The sequence below is a fragment of the Takifugu flavidus genome, unplaced genomic scaffold (genome assembly GCF_003711565.1).
Source record: "Takifugu flavidus isolate HTHZ2018 unplaced genomic scaffold, ASM371156v2 ctg267, whole genome shotgun sequence".
NCBI lineage: Eukaryota > Metazoa > Chordata > Actinopteri > Tetraodontiformes > Tetraodontidae > Takifugu > Takifugu flavidus.
This window is the reverse complement of record NW_026621916.1, coordinates 1-20,000: the sequence shown is the minus strand read 5'-3', so window position 1 is coordinate 20,000 and position 20,000 is coordinate 1. Positions and strand designations below refer to the sequence as shown.

The 20,000-nt window shown below is 48.9% G+C and overlaps 1 protein-coding gene and 1 long non-coding RNA gene across 2 annotated transcripts in view; both read right to left on the bottom strand.

Moving 5' to 3' along the window:
- The window catches only part of LOC130520020 (RIPOR family member 3-like), a 7,208-nt gene extending 189 nt beyond the window's left edge, over positions 1-7,019 (bottom strand). The window contains 22 exon segments of the mRNA XM_057023577.1: positions 1-79; positions 150-240; positions 319-402; positions 513-623; positions 626-717; positions 819-983; positions 1,066-1,233; positions 1,298-1,424; positions 1,677-1,776; positions 1,859-1,998; positions 2,067-2,312; positions 2,706-2,796; positions 2,994-3,157; positions 5,224-5,350; positions 5,484-5,629; positions 5,782-5,907; positions 5,975-6,018; positions 6,172-6,235; positions 6,324-6,473; positions 6,653-6,706; positions 6,786-6,809; positions 6,898-7,019. The exon segment at positions 1-79 is cut by the window's left edge and continues 189 nt beyond it. Coding sequence (XP_056879557.1) covers positions 1-79; positions 150-240; positions 319-402; positions 513-623; positions 626-717; positions 819-983; positions 1,066-1,233; positions 1,298-1,424; positions 1,677-1,776; positions 1,859-1,998; positions 2,067-2,312; positions 2,706-2,796; positions 2,994-3,157; positions 5,224-5,350; positions 5,484-5,629; positions 5,782-5,907; positions 5,975-6,018; positions 6,172-6,235; positions 6,324-6,473; positions 6,653-6,706; positions 6,786-6,809; positions 6,898-6,990 — 2,486 coding nt within the window. The 5' untranslated portion in view covers positions 6,991-7,019.
- Positions 7,020-10,777: 3,758 nt separating this feature from the next.
- LOC130520022 (uncharacterized) lies at positions 10,778-12,296 on the bottom strand. The gene is made up of 2 exons (XR_008948600.1): positions 11,460-12,296; positions 10,778-11,237 (listed from the first exon to the last, which is right to left on the bottom strand). It is a non-coding gene; the product is annotated as an uncharacterized LOC130520022 (long non-coding RNA).
- Between the last annotated feature and the right edge of the window lie 7,704 nt (positions 12,297-20,000).

Here is a 20,000-nt window from a genome sequence, read left to right as displayed (position 1 = left end):
TCCTGGTTTATGTAGACAGCCTCCTCCACAGCAATGTGGAGCTGTTCCATCCTTTGGAAGGCCTGAAACCCCATTTTACCTACAGGACGTCAGAAGAAGGTTTAGTGTGTTTAAGTGCAAATTAAATGAGAAATTGCTCATGTTTGTACCAAAGGAGAGGACGGTCTCTCGAGCAGCGCTGCGGAGAGCTCCATCTGTCGCCCTGCACATCTCTGTGATGTGGTCCACGCTCTCCGTCGCCTGGAACACACACACACACACCTGAGAGACCTGTTCAGCAGTTGGTGTTGAACGTACATTTCTGAGCGTTTTCACTACCTTGAGACACTTTAGAGCCAAACAGGAGCCTTGTTGGGTTTGAATATCATCACTTTTCAAACTCTCAGTGTAATAAATAACAGCCTGAGAGGGAAGCACGGAGGTAGACTCGGTTAAATACCGTGTGTAACGCCCTTTTCTCTGACAATGCTGCCGGCTAAAAGGATTCAACAGGACTGGACCTCAATAAACACCTTGTTCCTGAAGGTTTGGATGCCGGCGGCTCTGCAGAGACACTTGCAGGCAGCTCTACTGACTTTGTGGTTGGCGTCCACCTGCAGGGCGGCGAGGGTCTGCAGAGTGCACCCACCAGGGGGAGGAGTTCTGCCACCAGCTGGCCCCTAAGCGTGTTCAGGGTCCGCCTCCTTTTGGGGCTCCTCAGAGCTGAGAGGATGCGCTCTGAAACACACGCACACATTGGGTCAGCGCCTTCTGTTGCCGGGACTACCATTAGTAAAGACCCGCACCGCCCGGTCGAGACGTCCGAAATGTTAGACGACCTTCTTTGGAGAGGCGTGTGATGTGTGCGCCCAGGTCCTGGACGCCCCAGCGCCTCAGGTACGCCGACAGCTGGAAGAGCGTGACCCTGTCGGGGCAGCAGACGGGCCGGAGGTCCGGCACCGTGCGACACGGCGCCTGGAGCTGCCCCAGCAGCCGGGAGAACACTGCGGCACAATGGACACGACGTTCCACATCAGTTAAAGCAGCAGCAGCTTTACCGGCGGCGTTCCCACGTGCGCAGAGCACCTTTTTCCGCCTGGCCCGGCTGCTTGGCCTCCACCTTGTGCGTGAAACATTTCCTCAGCGTAGCGCAGAAGCTGTCAGCGTCACAGAGGAAGGGGGAGCTGCTGCTGCCGCTCACACAGGCCTCCCAGAACAGCAGGACCTCCCTGGTTCTCTGGACCTGCGGCAGGACTGAGGAAGATCACATTCAAAACCATTCCGTGTAAACGTGCGGATCAAAACGACTTGTACGAACTGTCAGTGGAAGAGATCTTGTTCTTCTCCAGCAGGAGGTGGCTGACGCGCTGCAGCGCTTCAGCCTGGAGAGAGAGTTCCTGCAGTAGCTCCTGTCTGCTGGGGCTGAAGCGGGTCGCCCTCATCCTCTGGGGAAAGATCACGGTGCAGCAGTTAGCATGGCGTCCAGGCCCGAGCTCCTCGCTCCCCTTGTCAGCACTACTGAACTCAAAACTGAAGACAAGCAACGACTTGCAGCTCTGTGATTGGGCGGAGGTGTTGCCCCGTCCCTCTCCGTGTTCATAGCAGCGTTAAAATGACAGCAAAAAGGTTGCAAAGGCTAAATAGACACCAATACGTGTGTGCGAGGACCAGAGCGGTGAGGACTGAGCTTGCTGTACCTGTAGGAGGATGCAGCAAATGTCCAGGTGAATTTCAAGAGCCTGGTCCAGACCATCGTTCCCAGACGTCAGCCATGCGCCGTCCAGCTCCAGGAAAGACCTGATGTCGTTTCACCAAAGAAAAAGAGGCGGTTATCCCGTGGTTTTATTGTCCGTTTGTTGTTTGGGTGCCTCAAACTCACCCGGGTTTTCTGAGGGTACCCAAACAGGAAGCGTCTTCGTCTGCGTTGATGTCATGTGACAGGAAGTCGAAGCTTCCCAGGACTTCTTCTAAACCCAGAGTCTCCTGTGGCGAGGAGGGTCTCAACAGAGAAAGGTCGTTCTGGGGGAGAGCGCAAGTGTCAGGGCACATGTGGTGGTCAGAAACGCCCGGAGATCCACTCGGGGTACCTTCAGAATAGTCGCCAGGTGCAAAAGGTTGTGCCGCAGAGCTCGTAGCTCCTGCTTGGAGCAGGGCTGACTGGGAAGCAGGTTACTGAGCTCTGATATCTGGGCCCCGATCCTGAGGGCCCGGGCCCTGTGCTGGCCAACGCTGGTCTCCGGAGGGGCAGCAGGAGGCGAGGGCGAGGCTGCAGCAGGCTGAGTAGTCACAGTGGGCAAGGCAGGGAAGGAATGTGGCTCAAATTCTGAGGAGTCCTGGACCAACAAAGGGAAGGGTCTCACAAGCTAACGGGGAGGTATGAGAATGTGTAGCCACGCTAATCTAAATGTATGGTGTATGTATTTATGTCATGCAGAAAAGTAAAGATTCCACACTGGTTTGACACCCGACCAAGACTGGAACAGTAGTGCTGACCTTCCCACCATGTCAATTACTTCAAAAGGTTGTTGTTGTTGTTTTTTAAATGATCAAAGTTTTACATTGAGTCTGATTCTGGGTGCCAAAATCTCTGTGTGTATATTTATAATGTGATCTGGTGACTAGAATAAAGAATCTGTATATTAGTGGCAGAAAAACACCATTTACTGCCCCATCCTGGGAAGTTGTTAAAATGCACATTTTCACTTTAATTTATATCGATTTCTGACCCGTGTAACATCCGCATCTTGATCTGTATTATGTGTCCCGGGTCCCGGTTCTCCTGCCTGGTTCTTTCTGAGAACATCAGGTGTGCTGGACCTGCATCACCAACATAATGGAAAACAGTGGCATTAATAATATATATGAGTTTGTTCTAATCAACAGTAACATGCACCGATCATCTCAGAGAACAGATTCAGTAAACTTAATGACAAAACCTCAGCTTAATGGTGCACACGGGCGATATTAAACTCATCCTACATGTACAGAGCACTGAATGAAGGTGCAAAGAAAACTTGCAAAACCTGGTGGCGTTCTGAGGGTTGTTGCTGGACAGAAAGGTGGCGTCTGGGATGTTGAAGGGGTAGCTGAGCGGAGACACACCTCCGGTATCGTGACGGCTCGCAGACTCCACAGCTGCTGAGATACCTTCGACCTCCTGCAGCCGACATGCCATTGACTGAGAAAAGGGCGAGAGGTGCACGTGTTTATGTTCCGCAGACCTTCAATCCACCAGAAACCGTCGGGTTAGGGTTCAGCATCATTTTGGCGTATACAGTATACCATTTCACGAATATAAGGTGCACCTAAAACACTGAGATTTTCTCAAAAATCGACGGTGCGCCTTATAATATGGAGCGCCTTGTGTGTGGACTGAGTTCCAAAATCTGCTGTGTGCCTTTGGTGGGTGCACTACGGTAAACGCTCCACCAATCGATTAGCGGCACACCTACGCGTAAGGATCCCCTAAAATGGCGCCGGTCAAGCGAGACGCGTATGAATGAGGCTTACTTTAAACTGCAGGCCATCGAATATGCGGCTGAAAATGGCAATCGAGCAAACTTAGTGTTTTCGCTTTATGAGGTGGCGGCATCTCTCCATACGCGCAAGGACAACTGTTGCGCACCCTAACCCTAACCCTAACCAGGAGAGGGCGGCCATCTTCCCTAACCCTAACCAGGAGAGGGTGGCCATCTTCCCTAACCCTAACCCGGAGAGGGCGGCCATCTTCCCTAACCCTAACCCTAACCCAGAGAGGGCGGCCATCTTCCCTAACCCTAACCAGGAGAGGGCGGCCATCTTCCCTAACCCTAACCCTAACCAGGAGAGGGTGGCCATCTTCCCTAACCCTAACCCTAACCAGAGAGGGGGCATCTTCCCTAACCCTAACCCTAACCAGGAGAGGGTGGCCATCTTCCCTAACCCTAACCCTAACCAGGAGAGGGCGGCCATCTCCCTAACCCTAACCCTAACCAGGAGAGGGCAGCCATCTTCCCTAACCCTAACCCTAACCAGGAGAGGGCGGACATCTTCCCTAACCCTAACCCTATCCAGGAGAGGGCGGCCATCTTCCCTAACCCTAAGCCTAACCAGGAGAGGGCGGCCATCCCTAACCCTAACCCTAACCAGGAGAGGGTGGCCATCTTCTCTAACCCTAACCCTAACCAGGAGAGGGCGGCCATCTTCCCTAACCCTAACCAGGACCGAGGGCGGCCATCTTCCCTAACCCTAACCCTAACCAGGAGAGGGTGGCCATCTTCCCTAACCCTAACCCTAACCAGGAGAGGGCGGCCATCTTCCCTAACCCTAACCCTAACCAGGAGAGGGCGGCCATCTTCCCTAACCCTAACCCTAACCAGGAGAGGGCGGCCATCTTCCCTAACCCTAACCCTAACCAGGAGAGGGCGGCCATCTTCCCTAACCCTAACCCTAACCAGGAGAGGGCGGCCATTTTCCGCACCTACTGCCGCGACAATATAACCGCGCCCAGCCACATCACCAACATGGATGAGATCCCTCTGACTTTTAACATCCCTTTGACCCACAAAGTGGAGAAAAAGGGACCAGCACGGTGGCGATACGCACAACGGGGCACGAGAAGTCGTTGTTCACCGTGGTTTTCGGCTGCCACGGAAACGGACAGAGCGCTGGGTGACGGAAGGCGAACACTCCTTCACAAAGACTATGAGGCAGCGGCGGGCAGGTTATGCCACCATATGCGGGTGGATTGTAGACGCATGGGCTATGATACTGTCTTCATGTATTGGAAGAGCTTTCACAAAATCAACGCTGAACCAGAACCGGTCGGTGAGTCCGATTCAGATGATTAAGAAGAGGAATTCGTGATGTTGGACATTGAAATAGCGCAGCTGTTTAATTCAGATAAAGAAGATGAAAATTTTGATAGTTTGTGGCGGAAGAATGAATATTTTGTTCAATAAATGTGTCGAAACTCACTGTTTTACTTCCGTTGTCATTTTTTACTGTATGTTTTAGCATGCGCCTAATAATACGATGCGCCTTATGTATGTTTAAATACAACAGAAATAGCACCCATAACTGAGACTGCGCCTTTTAATACAGTGCGCCTTATGGTCGTGAAAATACGGTAAAAAGAATCACACCACTGAGGACTAAATACATCTATTTTCCACAAAAATGTCACCCCTTCAGCCGCTCGTGGTGGAGGACACGACCATTTCATTGCTTGGTTAGGAGATTTCTGTCACCGTGTTCAGAGCTCACCAGAAAGTAATTTTCAGTGAAAGAGAGGCTGTGTCCTGCTGTCCGGCCGTGAAGCGGATTCCTTCTGGCGGACACCGAGAGCCGACTGAGCGACAGCCGCTTCATCTTTTCGCCGCTGTCAAAGGGACTTGGGGGTAAACACAAACACTGATAAGCAAACATGGAAGGCAGGTTTGAAACCTAAGAAAACAAAAAGGTTTGTTCTTTTAGAGATTCTGGGAAGCAGAAAACTGGGATTCTGTGCACGTGTGTATCCGTACTTCCAAGCGATTTCCAGCTGTAGTTTGATGGTTCCCAGTTCTGTGATGTCCACCAACATCAGCTGCGGCTTTGACACAAAGAAGTCTGCACTGGCGCACGTCACCATGCCAACCAGAAGCCAGCTCAGACCCTTCAATTCCATCACCTGAGAGAGAAACAAACAGCAACTAAAGGGTGCACTGGAGACAGGGTGCAGGCCTCATAGAGGGGCTGCTGATCCTCAGAGGCCAGCTCCGACGCTCCGGCGCTCCAGGTGTCGGCACCACCCATATTCCCATCAATCAAACAAATTCCAACCTTGATCTCAAAGTTGCGGTGGATATGGGGAAGGAAAACCATGTGTTCCTCCTCCCAGGACTGGGTGTCGTCTGACTTGATCCTTCCTCTGATCCTCCATCGCTGGCGTCCCAGCTGCACGGTCACCTGCGAGACCGCGCATGCCAGTCAGTTACAGAACCATCAACGGGGAATCCGGGCTCGAACATCTCACCTCATATTGGTCTCCGGGACAAAGACGTGCAAAACCGATCAGGCCTGCGCGTAATAACAGTGTTATAACAATGAGGTCGCACATCTTAAAGGCTCTATGTCAACACCACATTGTTCATTAGACTGAAATTGGGTTCATTTTGGGATTAGAACAGGAGGACTTTTGGATGAATTAGCATCCTAAAGGGTGACATCAACCTTTCATTTTGATATGGAGCTCTCCAAGCAGGATCTCCAACTCTCTTTCCATTTCTGATATGTCCTGCAACGCATGGAAAAGGTCACAGGTTGTGTTTGATGACTCCCACCACGTGAGACTGGCAACATTTCACCAAAGTGTGAGTCCACACCTGGAGGCTGTGTCTGTGGCTGTGGTTCAGCTCCAGCAGGCTTTCTCTGCAGGCTCTGGTGGGCGGAGACCTGGCGAAGGCCTTCTTCATGTTGACCACCCCCTGGCACAGCCGCCACTGAAGACAATACAGCTCGTAAAGCTCTTCCACCTGTGGAGCCCAGAGAGGACGGTGGTCACCTCTGCCTCGCCTCATAATCCAGGGGGGGGCATTATGACCCAGACTCTTGTTCACGGGTCAAGGCCAGACTTGAGGAAGCTGCTCTTTTCCACACTGTTAAGATGAAAATGTCTCCAAAGAAGGGCAGGAAAGGGTAAATAAAGAGCTACCTTACTGAGCTGAAATTCCACTCTTCGAATGGCTCGTTCCAGCGCTCGTATCTCCTGGGACAGCAAAGGCACCACAGCTTTGTTGACTGAGCAATTTAAGACGCTACATGACCGATGAGCGGTGAAGAATTACCTTTTCCAGATCATAAATGAAGGCCTTGAGACGGGCAGAAAAGGAACAGGAGTCCATCATAAAGAGGGTTAGACCAGCCTCGCCGCCACCCCCCACCCCCACCCCCACTCACCAGCCTGGAGGCCCGCTTGGTGTCCCTCTGCTGTGACACTAAGAAGTCCATCTCTCCCTGCTGACTCTCCAGGATCTCCCTGCAGGCGGCCATGGCCGGTATTATTGGGGTTATTGGGTGAAGACAAAGGAGCCAGATTCTGTTGTGGGAGAAGCCCAGGATTACCTCAGATCTCTGAGCAGCACCTGGAAAACCGCGTGTCAACGTCATGGAGCTGCAGAGGCCAGACGGCTCGGTCCTCCCTGCTGGACCACGGGTGTCCTGGCAGATCTGTGTCCCGTCCTGGTTTTGGAGCGAAAAGAGCTCTGAACAGACGCTGGCCTGAAAGCAGACGCACTCGAGTGAAACCCTTCGTCTCTGGAGGCTTCTTCCCTCCATCAGGGAGGGATCCTTCACAGATTCCAGTCATTTGAACCCAGAGTAAATCCTGCTGGTTGCAGGATCCCCCCCCCCCTTCGTTGGAGCAGTTGCATTATGGGAAACAGACAATCAGAGTAGAATCCCATTGGTTTTTCCGTACCGGAGCAGTGGAAAAACCTTCACACGACTTTCCTCAAATGAAATGGTTTTGTTAATTGTTGTTAACGTGTCTCACCATTGCCGCCCAGTTGGAGAGCTAAAAGCCGTGAAGGAGAGGCTCCCATTGGCCAGACGTCCATCAGCGGCAGAGTCAAACTGCAGCTTTAAAGACATCCTGGAAAACAGAAACTCATCTGAATCAAGACTGACACCACCTCCCGATTCTTCCCACCACACCAGCGTTTTGGGCTTATATTGATTACGGTGATTGACTTCAATGAACTTGAAAACCTGGAGAGCCCAGATCAATCCTCGTCTTTAAAACGCAGCACATTTGAATTTGAAGCTTTTGGAACCGAGAAGAAAACAAACGAAGATGCGAGGGGAAGAGATTGCGGGGTGAATAAGCAGATTCTGCCCCAGCTTATCTGGCATTGCTCTTTTCTTTGGCAGCTCCACTGTTTTGAGAACTCGGGCTGAGCGGAGTCAGGAGAACCCGACACTCGTCCAGCTCTTCCAGCTCTCCACGGACGGGGGTTTATCCTCGCCCACTCGCGGCCCCGCTCCGGCTGCAACACCGCTCAGCCTTTTAACCTTTTGCTTCCACTTCATTGAGCTTAGAAACGTTATTTTAAAGCTGAAAAACGACATATTGGAGCTGTGAACCTGGAGTCCCCCAGATGTCTGTTAAAGTAAACTGAAATAGAGTTTTGAGAACTGAATCTTAAAAAAACTGTCGAACTTCCAAACGAATAATTTTCAAATTCAAAAGCAACTGCTCAGCGTCAGTTTGGTGGTTCAAATGAAACCATTCCAGTCCCGTCCAGTTAGTTTCTTTTTTTCTTAGGGATACAAATTCAAATAGAAGTGGTTCCGGTTCAGTTCCCAGAGGTCCGGCCCTGCGCCTGGCAGGGGCAAACAACCTCTGGAATCAAACCAACAACTTTGCTTCTAGATTTGTTTTGCTTTGAGCTTGAGTTTTTCTGTGAGAGGAGTTAGATGTTAGATGTTAGGATGTGCTTGGACTGCAATTGTTTTGAGGTGAGGAGTAAAACAGGTGGAAAGTGTTAATTCTGTGCAACAGCAAACTAGTTCCCCGACATCCTCGGATCAATAAATGGGTTCCCTGCTTGTATGGTGGGAAATAAATGTCCATATCAATCCTCCTGTCTAAACTGTACCTACATCGAACTGGCTCAGAACAACAGCAAAGTTGCTTCATCTTTTAGACAACATTCAATGTTCACGTTTGAGTCCGAACAAAACCCAAACCCGAACATTCAGCAGAACCTCAAAACAATCAGCTGTTAGGAGAGTTTTTAACTTACCCTGAGTGGGAGAAGAAGCATTTATTCTGCCCGATGGAAGGATCCTGAGTGTCATATCAAAAGCTGTACTTCTGGTGCGTGCGTGTGTGTGTGTGTGTGTGTGTGTGTGTGGGTGGGTGCGTTTGTCAGCTGTCTGCTCCGTCCTGATAGCATTTCGTGCCGAGCAGCTGATAACATTACCGTCCTGCAGCTGTAGCTTCAGAGGGTTTCTACACAGTGTGGAACACCAGAACATCTTCCTTCCGTCTGACGTCTCGCCGTCTGATTGTGAGGGAGATCCATTCATGCTAGATATCAGGTCTTCTGCGTGACCCCCGACCCCTGTCCAATATTGTTCTCTCTGCTTTTATACATCTCTTTCTCTTCTTTTCTTTGACACACCCACACAGACGCACATCCCTATTTTCTGGCCTTCTCCTGTGCTCAGAAAAGTCTGAAGAAGAGGAGGAGAATACAGTCTCAGACGGGGCCAACTCGGGATTTTCTCAAGGGTGTTGGAGGTCCTTATTTGTTCAGCTAGCCTTTAGCATTTAACGCTCCTGCTACCTGCTGATGCGTTGAAGGTCATGGCAGCTGTCACACTATGAGATGGTCACACTAAATTTCTGACATTGTTAGAAAATCTTTGGTCGCAAGACTGTGACAACAGCCGTCCTAGAACCAGTGGCACACCACGTCAGAAGACAGTACCAAAGGTATCACCACGAATCTCCCACAATGGTCATCTTTTACATCTGGAATGAGCCAAAATCCCACAGTGTCCCACAGCCCCACTGTTACAGTACGAAACTATCTTGGCTGTCTATACTTCTTTATTCCTCTTTCCTAACTCTTAACAAATTTAAAACAGTCCACAGAAAAGTGGAACAGGAAATGTTCAAAAGAACCCTGGAGCAAACCAATAACAAAGACCAACAAAGTATAAACTGGCATTACAGCTAATTATGGTCCTTTCTGAGCACAATACTGTCACCTAGTTCACCTGTAATTGTCTTTTTTTGATATTTTTTGAAAAAGGGAGAACCAGCAAACAGCTGCACAACCTGTATGATGATCAAGCTGTGGAACCAGCTCCCTGTCCAGGTACGGGAGGCTGACTCCATCGCTACTTTTAAGATCAGACTCCAAACCTACCTCTTTGAAAAAGCTTATTGTTACTAATTGTCATTAATGACAATTATTGTCATTAATTTATTGTTACTAATTCTATAGTTCCAGTTACTATCATCGACAGACAAATTATCATACATAGGGGGTCGTCTAATCATCAGGTTAACATCTTAGCTGTGCTGCTAGAGGCCGAGGCTGCCGGGGTCCAGAAACATGATCACTTGACAGGCCTCTGTCACCCCCCCCACTGGGTTCTCGTCTCGTCTCGTCTCCCTACATGAGCCTGGTCCTGCTCAAGGTTTCTTCCTGTTAAAGTGGAGTTTTTCCTGCCACTGTTGCTTGTCTGAGGTTAGGCCCTGGGATTCTGGAAAGCACCTTGAAACAATTTTGATTGTAAAAGATGCTATATAAATAAAGATTGATTGATAGTGTGCATCAACTCTCCAGCTAACGCGCATTATTTCATTAGTATTATTCATCTTATTCATTACGGCCCTCAGGAATGAAATCATCCTCATTGTAAACAAGCGCGTGGCGACGAAAAAGAGCAATAAACCTGATGGATATTCTGCCCCCTGCTGGGTGGAAGACCTTATGACAAAAAACAGAGAACAACAAAGTGCAGAATACACTTTAGTGGTGTTCAGTCATATTTACGTCCATCAGTAACTCACCTGTACCTGGATATTCTGCACACATTCATGTTTAAATGGTGTTTAAACACTTGTAATGGTTTTAAACACTCATCAAAGTCAGTGTTTTCAGATTCTGTGATTTCACACTGGACAGAATGTGAATGAGGTACATCAACAAATCCTTTTTGCTCAAACAGAAGTTTCTACATCCAAAACACTCCTGATTAACTCAAATAAAAGCCGAACAAACTCAGTACCAACATGAGATAAATAAGATGCAAACAGACGTATTGCTCAGTGCTTTTTAATAGAAGAAATCAGAATTGTGAGCATCAATTATGCAGGTGCGTTAAAAGAAAAAAACTGGAACAATCAAACATGGGAACAGAACATGGATTTAAAAAAACAAACTAAGGGAAAAAAAGAGCTGCAAAAATATCCATAGCGCTCTGTTCACAGCCATTAATATCTCAACTTATTGGATGGCGAGTCCCAGCTGGTTGGGGCTCTTGTTCTGGGAAGGGTGGGCTAAGGTCTGGGTAGGGTGGGCTAAGGTCCGGGTAGGGTGGGCTAAGGTCCGGGTAGGGTGGGCGAAGGTCCGGGTAGGGTGGGCGAAGGTCCGGGTAGGGTGGGCGAAGGTCCGGGTAGGGTGGGCGAAGGTCTGGGTAGGGGGGCGAAGGTCTGGGGATGGGGCACGCTTACTGGGTGGCATCCGACAGACCTGTGCATATGTCAGTTTGGGGCCGACCTGAAAAGTCAGAGCACAAGGATTTAGTTTCCAACATGAGCATCGTTGCAACAGCTCTGGTAAAACCAGATTAATATTGGCTGACAATTCTGTGACCTCACGGACCCTGAATAACCCGGCTTGCTGGCTTTGAGAAGACTCTGTTCACGCAGTTCAGGACGATTCAAATAAAACAAGGTTGCGTCTGACAGTGAGTGTTTCTGACATTATTAGTAAATGTACCTTGTTCTCAGTTGCAGGTACGGTTGCTACGGAAACATTCACCGCAGAAAGAGAAGGGAAGTTGGCCTCCCCGATCTCAGGAAGAGGTGACGGCTTCCTCTCTGCGTCCTATAAAGCAGCACTGGGTCTTGGGCTGTAGTCGGCCGCTCACAGCGGGAGCCCCGTCTGTAGTCGGCCGCTCCTAGCAGGAGCCCCGTCTGTAGTGGGCCGCTCCTAGCGGGAGCCCCGTCTGTAGTCGGCCGCTCACAGCGGGAGCCCCGTCTGTAGTGGGAGGTGTTGGTAATAAACCAGACTTTGGTTCAGGAGGAGGTGTTGGTAATAAACCAGGCTCTGGTCAGGAGGAGGTGTTGGTAATAAACCAGGCTCTGGTCCAGGAGGCGGTGTTGGTAATAAACCAGGCTCTGGTCCAGGAGGCGGTGTTGGTAATAAACCAGGCTCTAGTCCAGGAGGAGGTGGTGGTAATAAACCAGGCTCTGGTCCAGGAGGCGGTGTTGGTAATAAACCAGGCTCTAGTCCAGGAGGAGGTGGTGGTAATAAACCAGGCTCTGGTTCAGGAGGAGGTGGTGGTAATAAACCAGGCTCTAGTCCAGGAGGAGGTGGTGGTAATAAACCAGGCTCTGGTCCAGGAGGCGGCGGTGTTGGTAATAAACAAGGCTCTAGTCCAGGAGGAGGTGGTGGTAATAAACCAGGCTCTGGTTCAGGAGGAGGTGGTGGTAATAAACCAGGCTCTGGTCCAGGAGGCGGTGTTGGTAATAAACCAGGCTCTGGTCCAGGAGGAGGTGGTGGTAATAAACCAGGCTCTGGTTCAGGAGGAGGTGGTGGTAATAAACCAGGCTCTAGTCCAGGAGGAGGTGGTGGTAATAAACTAGGCTCTAGTCCAGGAGGAGGTGGTGGTAATAAACTTGGCTCTAGTCAGGAGGAGGTGGTGGTAATAAACCAGGCTCTGGTTCAGGAGGAGGTGGTGGTAATAAACCAGACTCTAGTCCAGGAGGAGGTGGTGGTAATAAACCAGGCTCTGGCCCAGGAGGAGGTGTTGGTAATAAACCAGGCTCTAGTCCAGGAGGAGGTGTTGGTAATAAACCAGGCTCTGGTCCAGGAGGAGGTGTTGGTAATAAACCAGGCTCTAGTCCAGGAGGAGGTGGTGGTAATAAACCAGGCTCTGGTTCAGGAGGAGGTTTTAATAACCTGGTTTGCAGCACAGTGGATGGACCAGGCTCATCTGTTGCCCACTGGCTCTGCTCCTGCTCAAGGTCATCAGCATCAATGGGACGGATGCTGCAGAAGCTGTTTGACACATCTGGAGTGTTTTCTTCTCTGCCTGTGCTCAGTCTGGGCAGCGCCACATGGGGATGTGATTCCAGGGGTTCCTCATCACATCTGCTTCTGCTGTCTCCTTTAAGCTCTGCATCCAAACATGCATGCTGGGTTCCTGCGGAGGTGTGCTGCCTCAGCTCCACCGTCACCTTGCTCCGTCTAACGTAGGGTGGGAGTTCTGACAGACTGCTGTCACTGTCGCTGTCACTCTTTTATGTCGTTAAACTGTGATTCCATGACTTGTAAAACAGGAAAATGGGAAACTCTGTTTGATCCAGATCTGACCAAGGAGGACTTATTCATGGTGGATCCACAGTCTTCGGCAAAACCTTCAACCAAATCTCATTTACAAACATGAAACTTTGAATTTTCAGGTTCCAATTCAGGTGATGAATATTGAGAAGAGATTTGAAACCTGAGCGGCCCACTACATACGGGGCTCCCGCTGTGAGCGGCCGACTACAGACGGGGCTCCCGCTGTGAGCGGCCCACTACAGACGGGGCTCCCGCTAGGAGCGGCCGACTACAGACGGGGCTCCTGCTTTGAGTGGCCGACTACAGACGGGGCTCCCGCTATGAGCGGCAGACTACAGACGGGGCTCCCGCTGTGAGCGGCCCACTACAGACGGGGCTCCCGCTGTGAGCGGCCCACTACAGACGGGGTTCCCGCTTGAGTGGCCGACTACAGACGGGGCTCCCGCTATGAGCGGCAGACTACAGACGGGGCTCCCGCTGTGAGGGCCACTACAGACGGGGCTCCCGCTGTGAGCGCCCACTACAGACGGGGTTCCCGCTGTGAGCGGCCCACTACAGACGGGGCTCCCGCTATGAGCGGCCCACTACAGACGGGGCTCCCGCTTTGAGCGGCCCACTACAGACGGGGCTCCCGCTATGAGCGGCAGACTACAGACGGGGCTCCCGCTAGGAGCGGCCGACTACAGACGGAAACAGCACCCGTAACTGAGGCTGCACCTTTTGATACGGTGCGCCCTTTGGTCGCGAACATACGGTATATAGAACATAGGGCACGTTTGTGCGTGATATCACTCCGCGTCTGCGCAACAACCACAACCTCCTATCTTTAGTATTGCTGCGCCAACTGGTGGTCTTTTGGGTTGAGGATAACGGTGATCTACACTCACCGGCCACTTTATTAGGTACACCATGCTAGTAACGGGTTGGACCCCCTTTTGCCTTCAGAACTGCCTCAATTCTTCGTGGCATAGATTCAACAAGGTGCTGGAAGCATTCCTCAGAGAGTTTGATCCATATTGACATGATGGCATCACACAGTTGCCGCAGATTTGTCGGCTGCACATCCATGATGCAAATCTCCCGTTCCACCACATCCCAAAGATGCTCTATTGGATTGAGATCTGGTGACTGTGGAGGCCATTTGAGTACAGTGAACTCATTGTCATGTTCAAGAAACCAGTCTGAGATGATTCCAGCTTTATGACATGGCGCATTATCCTGCTGAAAGTAGCCATCAGAAGTTGGGTACATTGTGGTCATAAAGGGATGGACATGGTCAGCAACAATACTCAGGTAGGCTGTGGCGTTGCAACGATGCTCAATTGGTACCAAGGGGCCCAACGAGTGCCAAGAAAATATTCCCCACACCATTACACCACCACCAACAGCCTGAACCGTTGATACAAGGCAGGATGGATCCATGCTTTCATGTTGTAGACGGCAAATTCTGACCCTACCATCCGAATGTTGCAGCAGCAGAAATCGAGACTCATCAGACCAGGCAACGTTTTTCCAATCTTCTATTGTCCAATTTTGATGAGCTTGTGCAAATTGTAGCCTCAGTTTCCTGTTCTTAGCTGAAAGGAGTGGCACCCGGTGTGTGTTCTGCTGCTGTAGCCCATCTGCCTCAAAGTTCGACGTACTGTGCGTTCAGAGATGCTCTTCTGCCTACCTTGGTTGTAACGGGTGGTTATTTGAGTCACTGTTGCCTTTCTATCAGCTCGAACCAGTCTGGCCATTCTCCTCTGACCTCTGGCATCAACAAGGCATTTCCACCCACAGAACTGCCGCTCACTGGATATTTTTTCTTTTTCGGACCATTCTCTGTAAACCCTAGAGATGGTTGTGCGTGAAAATCCCAGTAGATCAGCAGTTTCTGAAATACTCAGACCAGCCCTTCTGGCACCAACAACCATGCCACGTTCAAAGTCACTCAAATCACCTTTCTTCCCCATACTGATGCTCGGTTTGAACTGCAGGAGATTGTCTTGACCATGTCTACATGCCTAAATGCACTGAGTTGCCACCATGTGATTGGCTGATTAGAAATTAAGTGTTAACCAGCAGTTGGATAGGTGTACCTAATAAAGTGGCCGGGAGTGTATATGCTTATAAATATGCTGTATATATGCTTATAACATTCTAATCTTATCTGAATTTATTTTTCTGTCTCTTTACTCTGCATACGCTGCTACTATAATTCAATTTCCCCACGGGGATGAATAAAGTTCATCTTAATCTTAACGAGGGGAGTTGACACATATAACGAGGGGAGTTGACATATATAACGAGGGGAGTTGACATATAATGAGGGGAGTCGACACATATAACGAGGGGAGTCGACATATATAACGAGGTGAAGGAGTTTTTGGGGGAGAAAAAAGTGCCGCTGGAAAAGCTGGTATCAGTGACTACAGACGGGGCTCCCGCTGTGAGCGGCCGACTACAGCGGTCGACTTGCCAGCTTTCGCAAAATTGCTAAATACACGCTAGCATGCATGTTTTAAGCTATGGTAGCAGTATGTTTTACCATGCCCGCGCCCTATAATCCGGAGCGCCTGATGTATGTGTTAAATACAGAAATAGCACCCGTAACTGAGGCTGCACCTTTTAATACGGTGCGCCTTTGGTCGCGAACATACGGTATATAGAACATAGGGCACGTTTGTGCGTGATCATCCGCGTCTGCACAATGACCACAACCTCCTATCTTTAGTATTGCTGCGCCAACTGGTGGTCTTTTGGGTTGAGGATAAAGGTGATCTATATGTAGCTATATGTAGCTATAGCGTCATTGGCCTCCACTCCAGCCACTCCTGGTAGTTCCTCAAAAACACTGAGTTTCTAGTGGATGCACAATCTGTGGAAGCCAACATAGAAACTTCTGAAGAGCCAAAGTTCTTGCAACAAAAATATAGTCCCCAATTAGGTTGTGTTGTTATCACACGACCCCGTCCCCATTATCTTAAGAGAATATAAAAGAATGAGTGGAGACAGAAGAGAGAACGAGACGTTTTTGGCGCGTGTCGCTCTTGATTTTGTGTTTATTTTTGCAGTAAACTTAAAGGAGGCCTTTTCACTTTATGTTTGATTCCATTTAAGCTGATATTCCATTCTTGACATCTTTAAATTTACACTATTCATGGGAGATTATTTGGTCATTTTGCTTCTTTTTATTTCCTATTTCCCACATTTATTCATAGTTTTTATTAGATTGCAATAAATCCTATAACATTGAACAGACTGACTAAAGTCAAATGAGCTGCGGTTCCCACCGATAGCCGTCATTCTGATGGGTTTTTGCTGGCTGCAGCTGAAATATTCCAATGCTCCATGTCACAGAGACAGTAAATACTAAACCCTAAAGATTCTGAAGGCATGATGTAAAATAGTAACGTATAATACAGACATTTGAAGAGACAATTAAGAGAATGTTTTCATGCTTATAAGAGTGGCCGAGGAGCCATTTAGAACTTTATAAAGAAGCATTGTGTGATACCAGGAACTAATTTTACTTCAAGGCGAAGCTGCTTCTGCTTTGTCGACCATCGACTGATCTCCTGAAAGTCCACCAGCGCTTTTTAAAAAACTGAATTTTCATCTATGGAGGGAGTAGACGGCAGATGTTTCCACAGATGCTCTTCACCAGTGGTCAGTGAGTGATGCAGCAGATGAGCGGGAGTTGACTGGCTTCTACCAGCTACTGACTCAATGTCTCCAGCCCATAGTGTGGATTCTCTACGAGAGCAGACAGCAGCTTCACTCCTGAATCCTGCAGCTGGTTCCCACTCAGGTCCAGTTCTCTGAGATGGGAGGGATTGGACCTCAGCGCCGAGGCCAGAGAGTCACAGCTGATCTCTGATAAACTGCAGTCCTTAATCTAAATAAAGAAGGTAAACTTTTATAAGGTTATAAGTGAAACCAGTATTAATCTGAAAGGTTAATCAAAGGTATGATCTGTAAATATTTAATTTAGTTACAGGTTAAAAAATGATAGTAATATGTAATTACCACAATTCCAACCTCTCAGGTTTGCACTGTTCCAGAGGAGAATATATATTGTTCTGGCCCTCACTCTTCCCAGGTTTCCCACCTCTTTCCCTCCCATCTCATCATGTAGATCCATCTCACCTGTGGCTCATCTTTAAAGGCACAACCTGCCTTAGATGACTTCCTGTCTCCCTCACCATCTCCCTCCTCGTTGGCTGGTGTCTACCAGGCACCCTCACCTAGTTTTGTCTAATTTGGTTACCATCTGTCGGCTTTTTCATTGTCCTTAAATCAATTTATCATGAATAAGTGGCCCCGTGTGGGCCCTCCCTCCTGAAGGAACTGGGCACAACACACACACTCAGAAAGTGTGAGGACCCTCGGATGGAATAATGGACATTTTTGAGAATGGTGTTTACCTCAGAGTTTCCAGTCGGCAGTTTGGAAAGTGGAGAAAACCACAGAGCAGCTTCACTCCAGAATCCTGCAGCTTGTTCAACTCAGGTTCAGTTCTCTGAGATGGGAGGGATTGGACCTCAGCGCCGAGGCCAGAGAGCCACAGCTGATCTCTGATAACCTGCAGTCAATCAATCTGAAAAATGCAGGATGAGGTTATACGGTGCAGGTCTGCATGTTATCTGCGTCAGTACTAAACCTACGTTAGTTCTTAGTTGGGTCAGACCTGAATTCACGATATTCCAAGGAATTTTTTTATGTGGTGTGCATCACAGCAGTGTTGAGAACAGCCTCACTTCACCATCTTAGCAGCTGGTATATAGGTAGAAAAATGAAGACTGACCTGAGCCTCTCCAGTTTACAGTTTGGACTCTCCAGTCCAGAACAGAGCCACTCACTCACTCCTGAATCCTTCAACGGGTTGTGGCTCAGGTCCAGAACCCTCAGATGGGAGAGGTTGGACTTCAGAGCTGAGGCCACAGAATCACAGCTGATCTCTGATAACCTGCAGCCACTTAGTCTAAAATAACAATTATTTTGAGAGAAGACAAATAAAAATCAACATGTACCAGAGCAAAACACAGCTTACAAGCAACAAACCTCTGGTCCTGCACCGGCTTATCTGCCGTATGTTCCTATTTTGGGTTCTTTCAGGGCGGTTGGACAAGATCTACAGCGTATGTAAAGTGTGTGTAGGTCAAAATACCTTCCAAGTTTGTGAGACCACATTTCTCAATAGCACTCAACTCTTGTCAGGAGTTGGGACAAAGCGACCCACTCCTGATAGCTTGTGGGCGATGCTGCAGCGACCCTGCAATCCCTACACTCTCTGGTGAAACCAAATCAAAGGTTTTAGACACTGCTGGATGCTGGAAGGGTGGCTATAGTCTGGACGCATCGTTCCCCTGACTGCACATTTCTCCAACAATGATTGGCAGCTGGTGTCACTTGTTCTCCAGATGAGAGAAGGAAAGAGAGCCCCCCCACAGTGTGTTTGACTTGCCCCACTGCAAGCTCAATGCTGCCAGAAAACATTGCAGGAGCATCAATTCCCCTCAGGGCATCAACAAGGACCTCAGGAAAAGGTGCAGCTGCCACCTACTAGAGACAAGCACACTGAGCTGAGATTCAAAGCCCTCTCCTCCCAAGAGAAGAGCTTGTTTGTTGGAGGCTCTTCTGGGCGATACCTGGTGCCACAGCTCCAGCTCAGCCCGTCTCTGGAGCTGAGGTGGAGCTTAGCAAGTTTCATGGTTCTCCACCACTTCCTCTCGCTGAGGACCTTCTCAGCTGGTGGTTTCTGCTCCACCTTCCAAGTTGAGCAGGTGATACTTCTGCATTCCTGCCACCAGTGTCTCTGCAGAAAGAGTCTTCTCTACTGTTTTATATAGATTATAGAAAATTAGGATTTTTGGTTGATGTCTGAGATGTTGTTGACTAAGAGCAGGTTTTTCTTTAATAACATAGAAAGATTCGATGAGAAGAGCAAATGTATTATTTATGAGCTCCTTCCACTACTATTATATACACATACTTCCATATTGTCTTAGATTGCAGCTGCATTTATTGCATCGTTCATAGAAAGTCATATTTGTGAGGAAAAACTCAAATAAGGTCATTTTCTTAATGACCATCACAACAGAAGGAGGCGATGAACAAACAGATTTATCTAAAATGTGTGAAAACTTATGGATGGAAACCTTTTTAAAATGGTTGCATTGTGTAGAATCGGTGTAGAATCAACTTGTTGACTTCTGATTTGGACTCCAATGGAAGTGAGGTGCAACAATTGGGATGCTGAAAGCTTCAGATCTTCATGAAGGTTTCTGTGGTTGGACTGACCTGCTGCCCCTTTAAGAGGGAGGCAGGTTTGGCTTCTGGCTGGAATGAAGCCACCTAAGATGAGAATGACTGCAGGCTTTCGGTACCAAGGTTTAACAGGGTGCTCACTTCACACTTGGGCTTTTCTCTTTTTTGGGATGGCTTTTCTCAGGAGAGAAGGGGCATGGCACACTGCAGCAGCTTCTTTTGGGGTTTCTAGTTTTCCTTCTGATCTTTAAAAGACAGGAAGAACCATTTTTGATTGGTCTGAATGTTTGGGCGGTTTTGTGGCCAGCCTAAAATAAACAAGACAAATCTACAACTGATACTTCCTTTCTAGTCATTGATGACCATCCTCACATGGACAGATTTCCACAACCAATTTAATACTGCAAATCTGTCCTGTGTGGTCTTTTTTCTGAGAACTGTAACACTACGTTTATAACAAAGATCAAACATGTAAACAGTTATTGTCTAACTAGTTACACCTGGGAAAGTACTGGATCATCTCTGACTGACCTGAGAGTCTCCAGCTCACAGAGAGGATCCTGGAGAAACCACAGAGCAGCTTCACTGCTGGATCCTGCAGCTGGTTCCAACTCAGGTCCAGAACCCTCAGATGGGAGGGATTGGACCTCAGCGCCGAGGCCAGAGAGTCACAGCTGATCTCTGATAACCTGCAGTCACTCAGTCTGGATCAGGAATCAG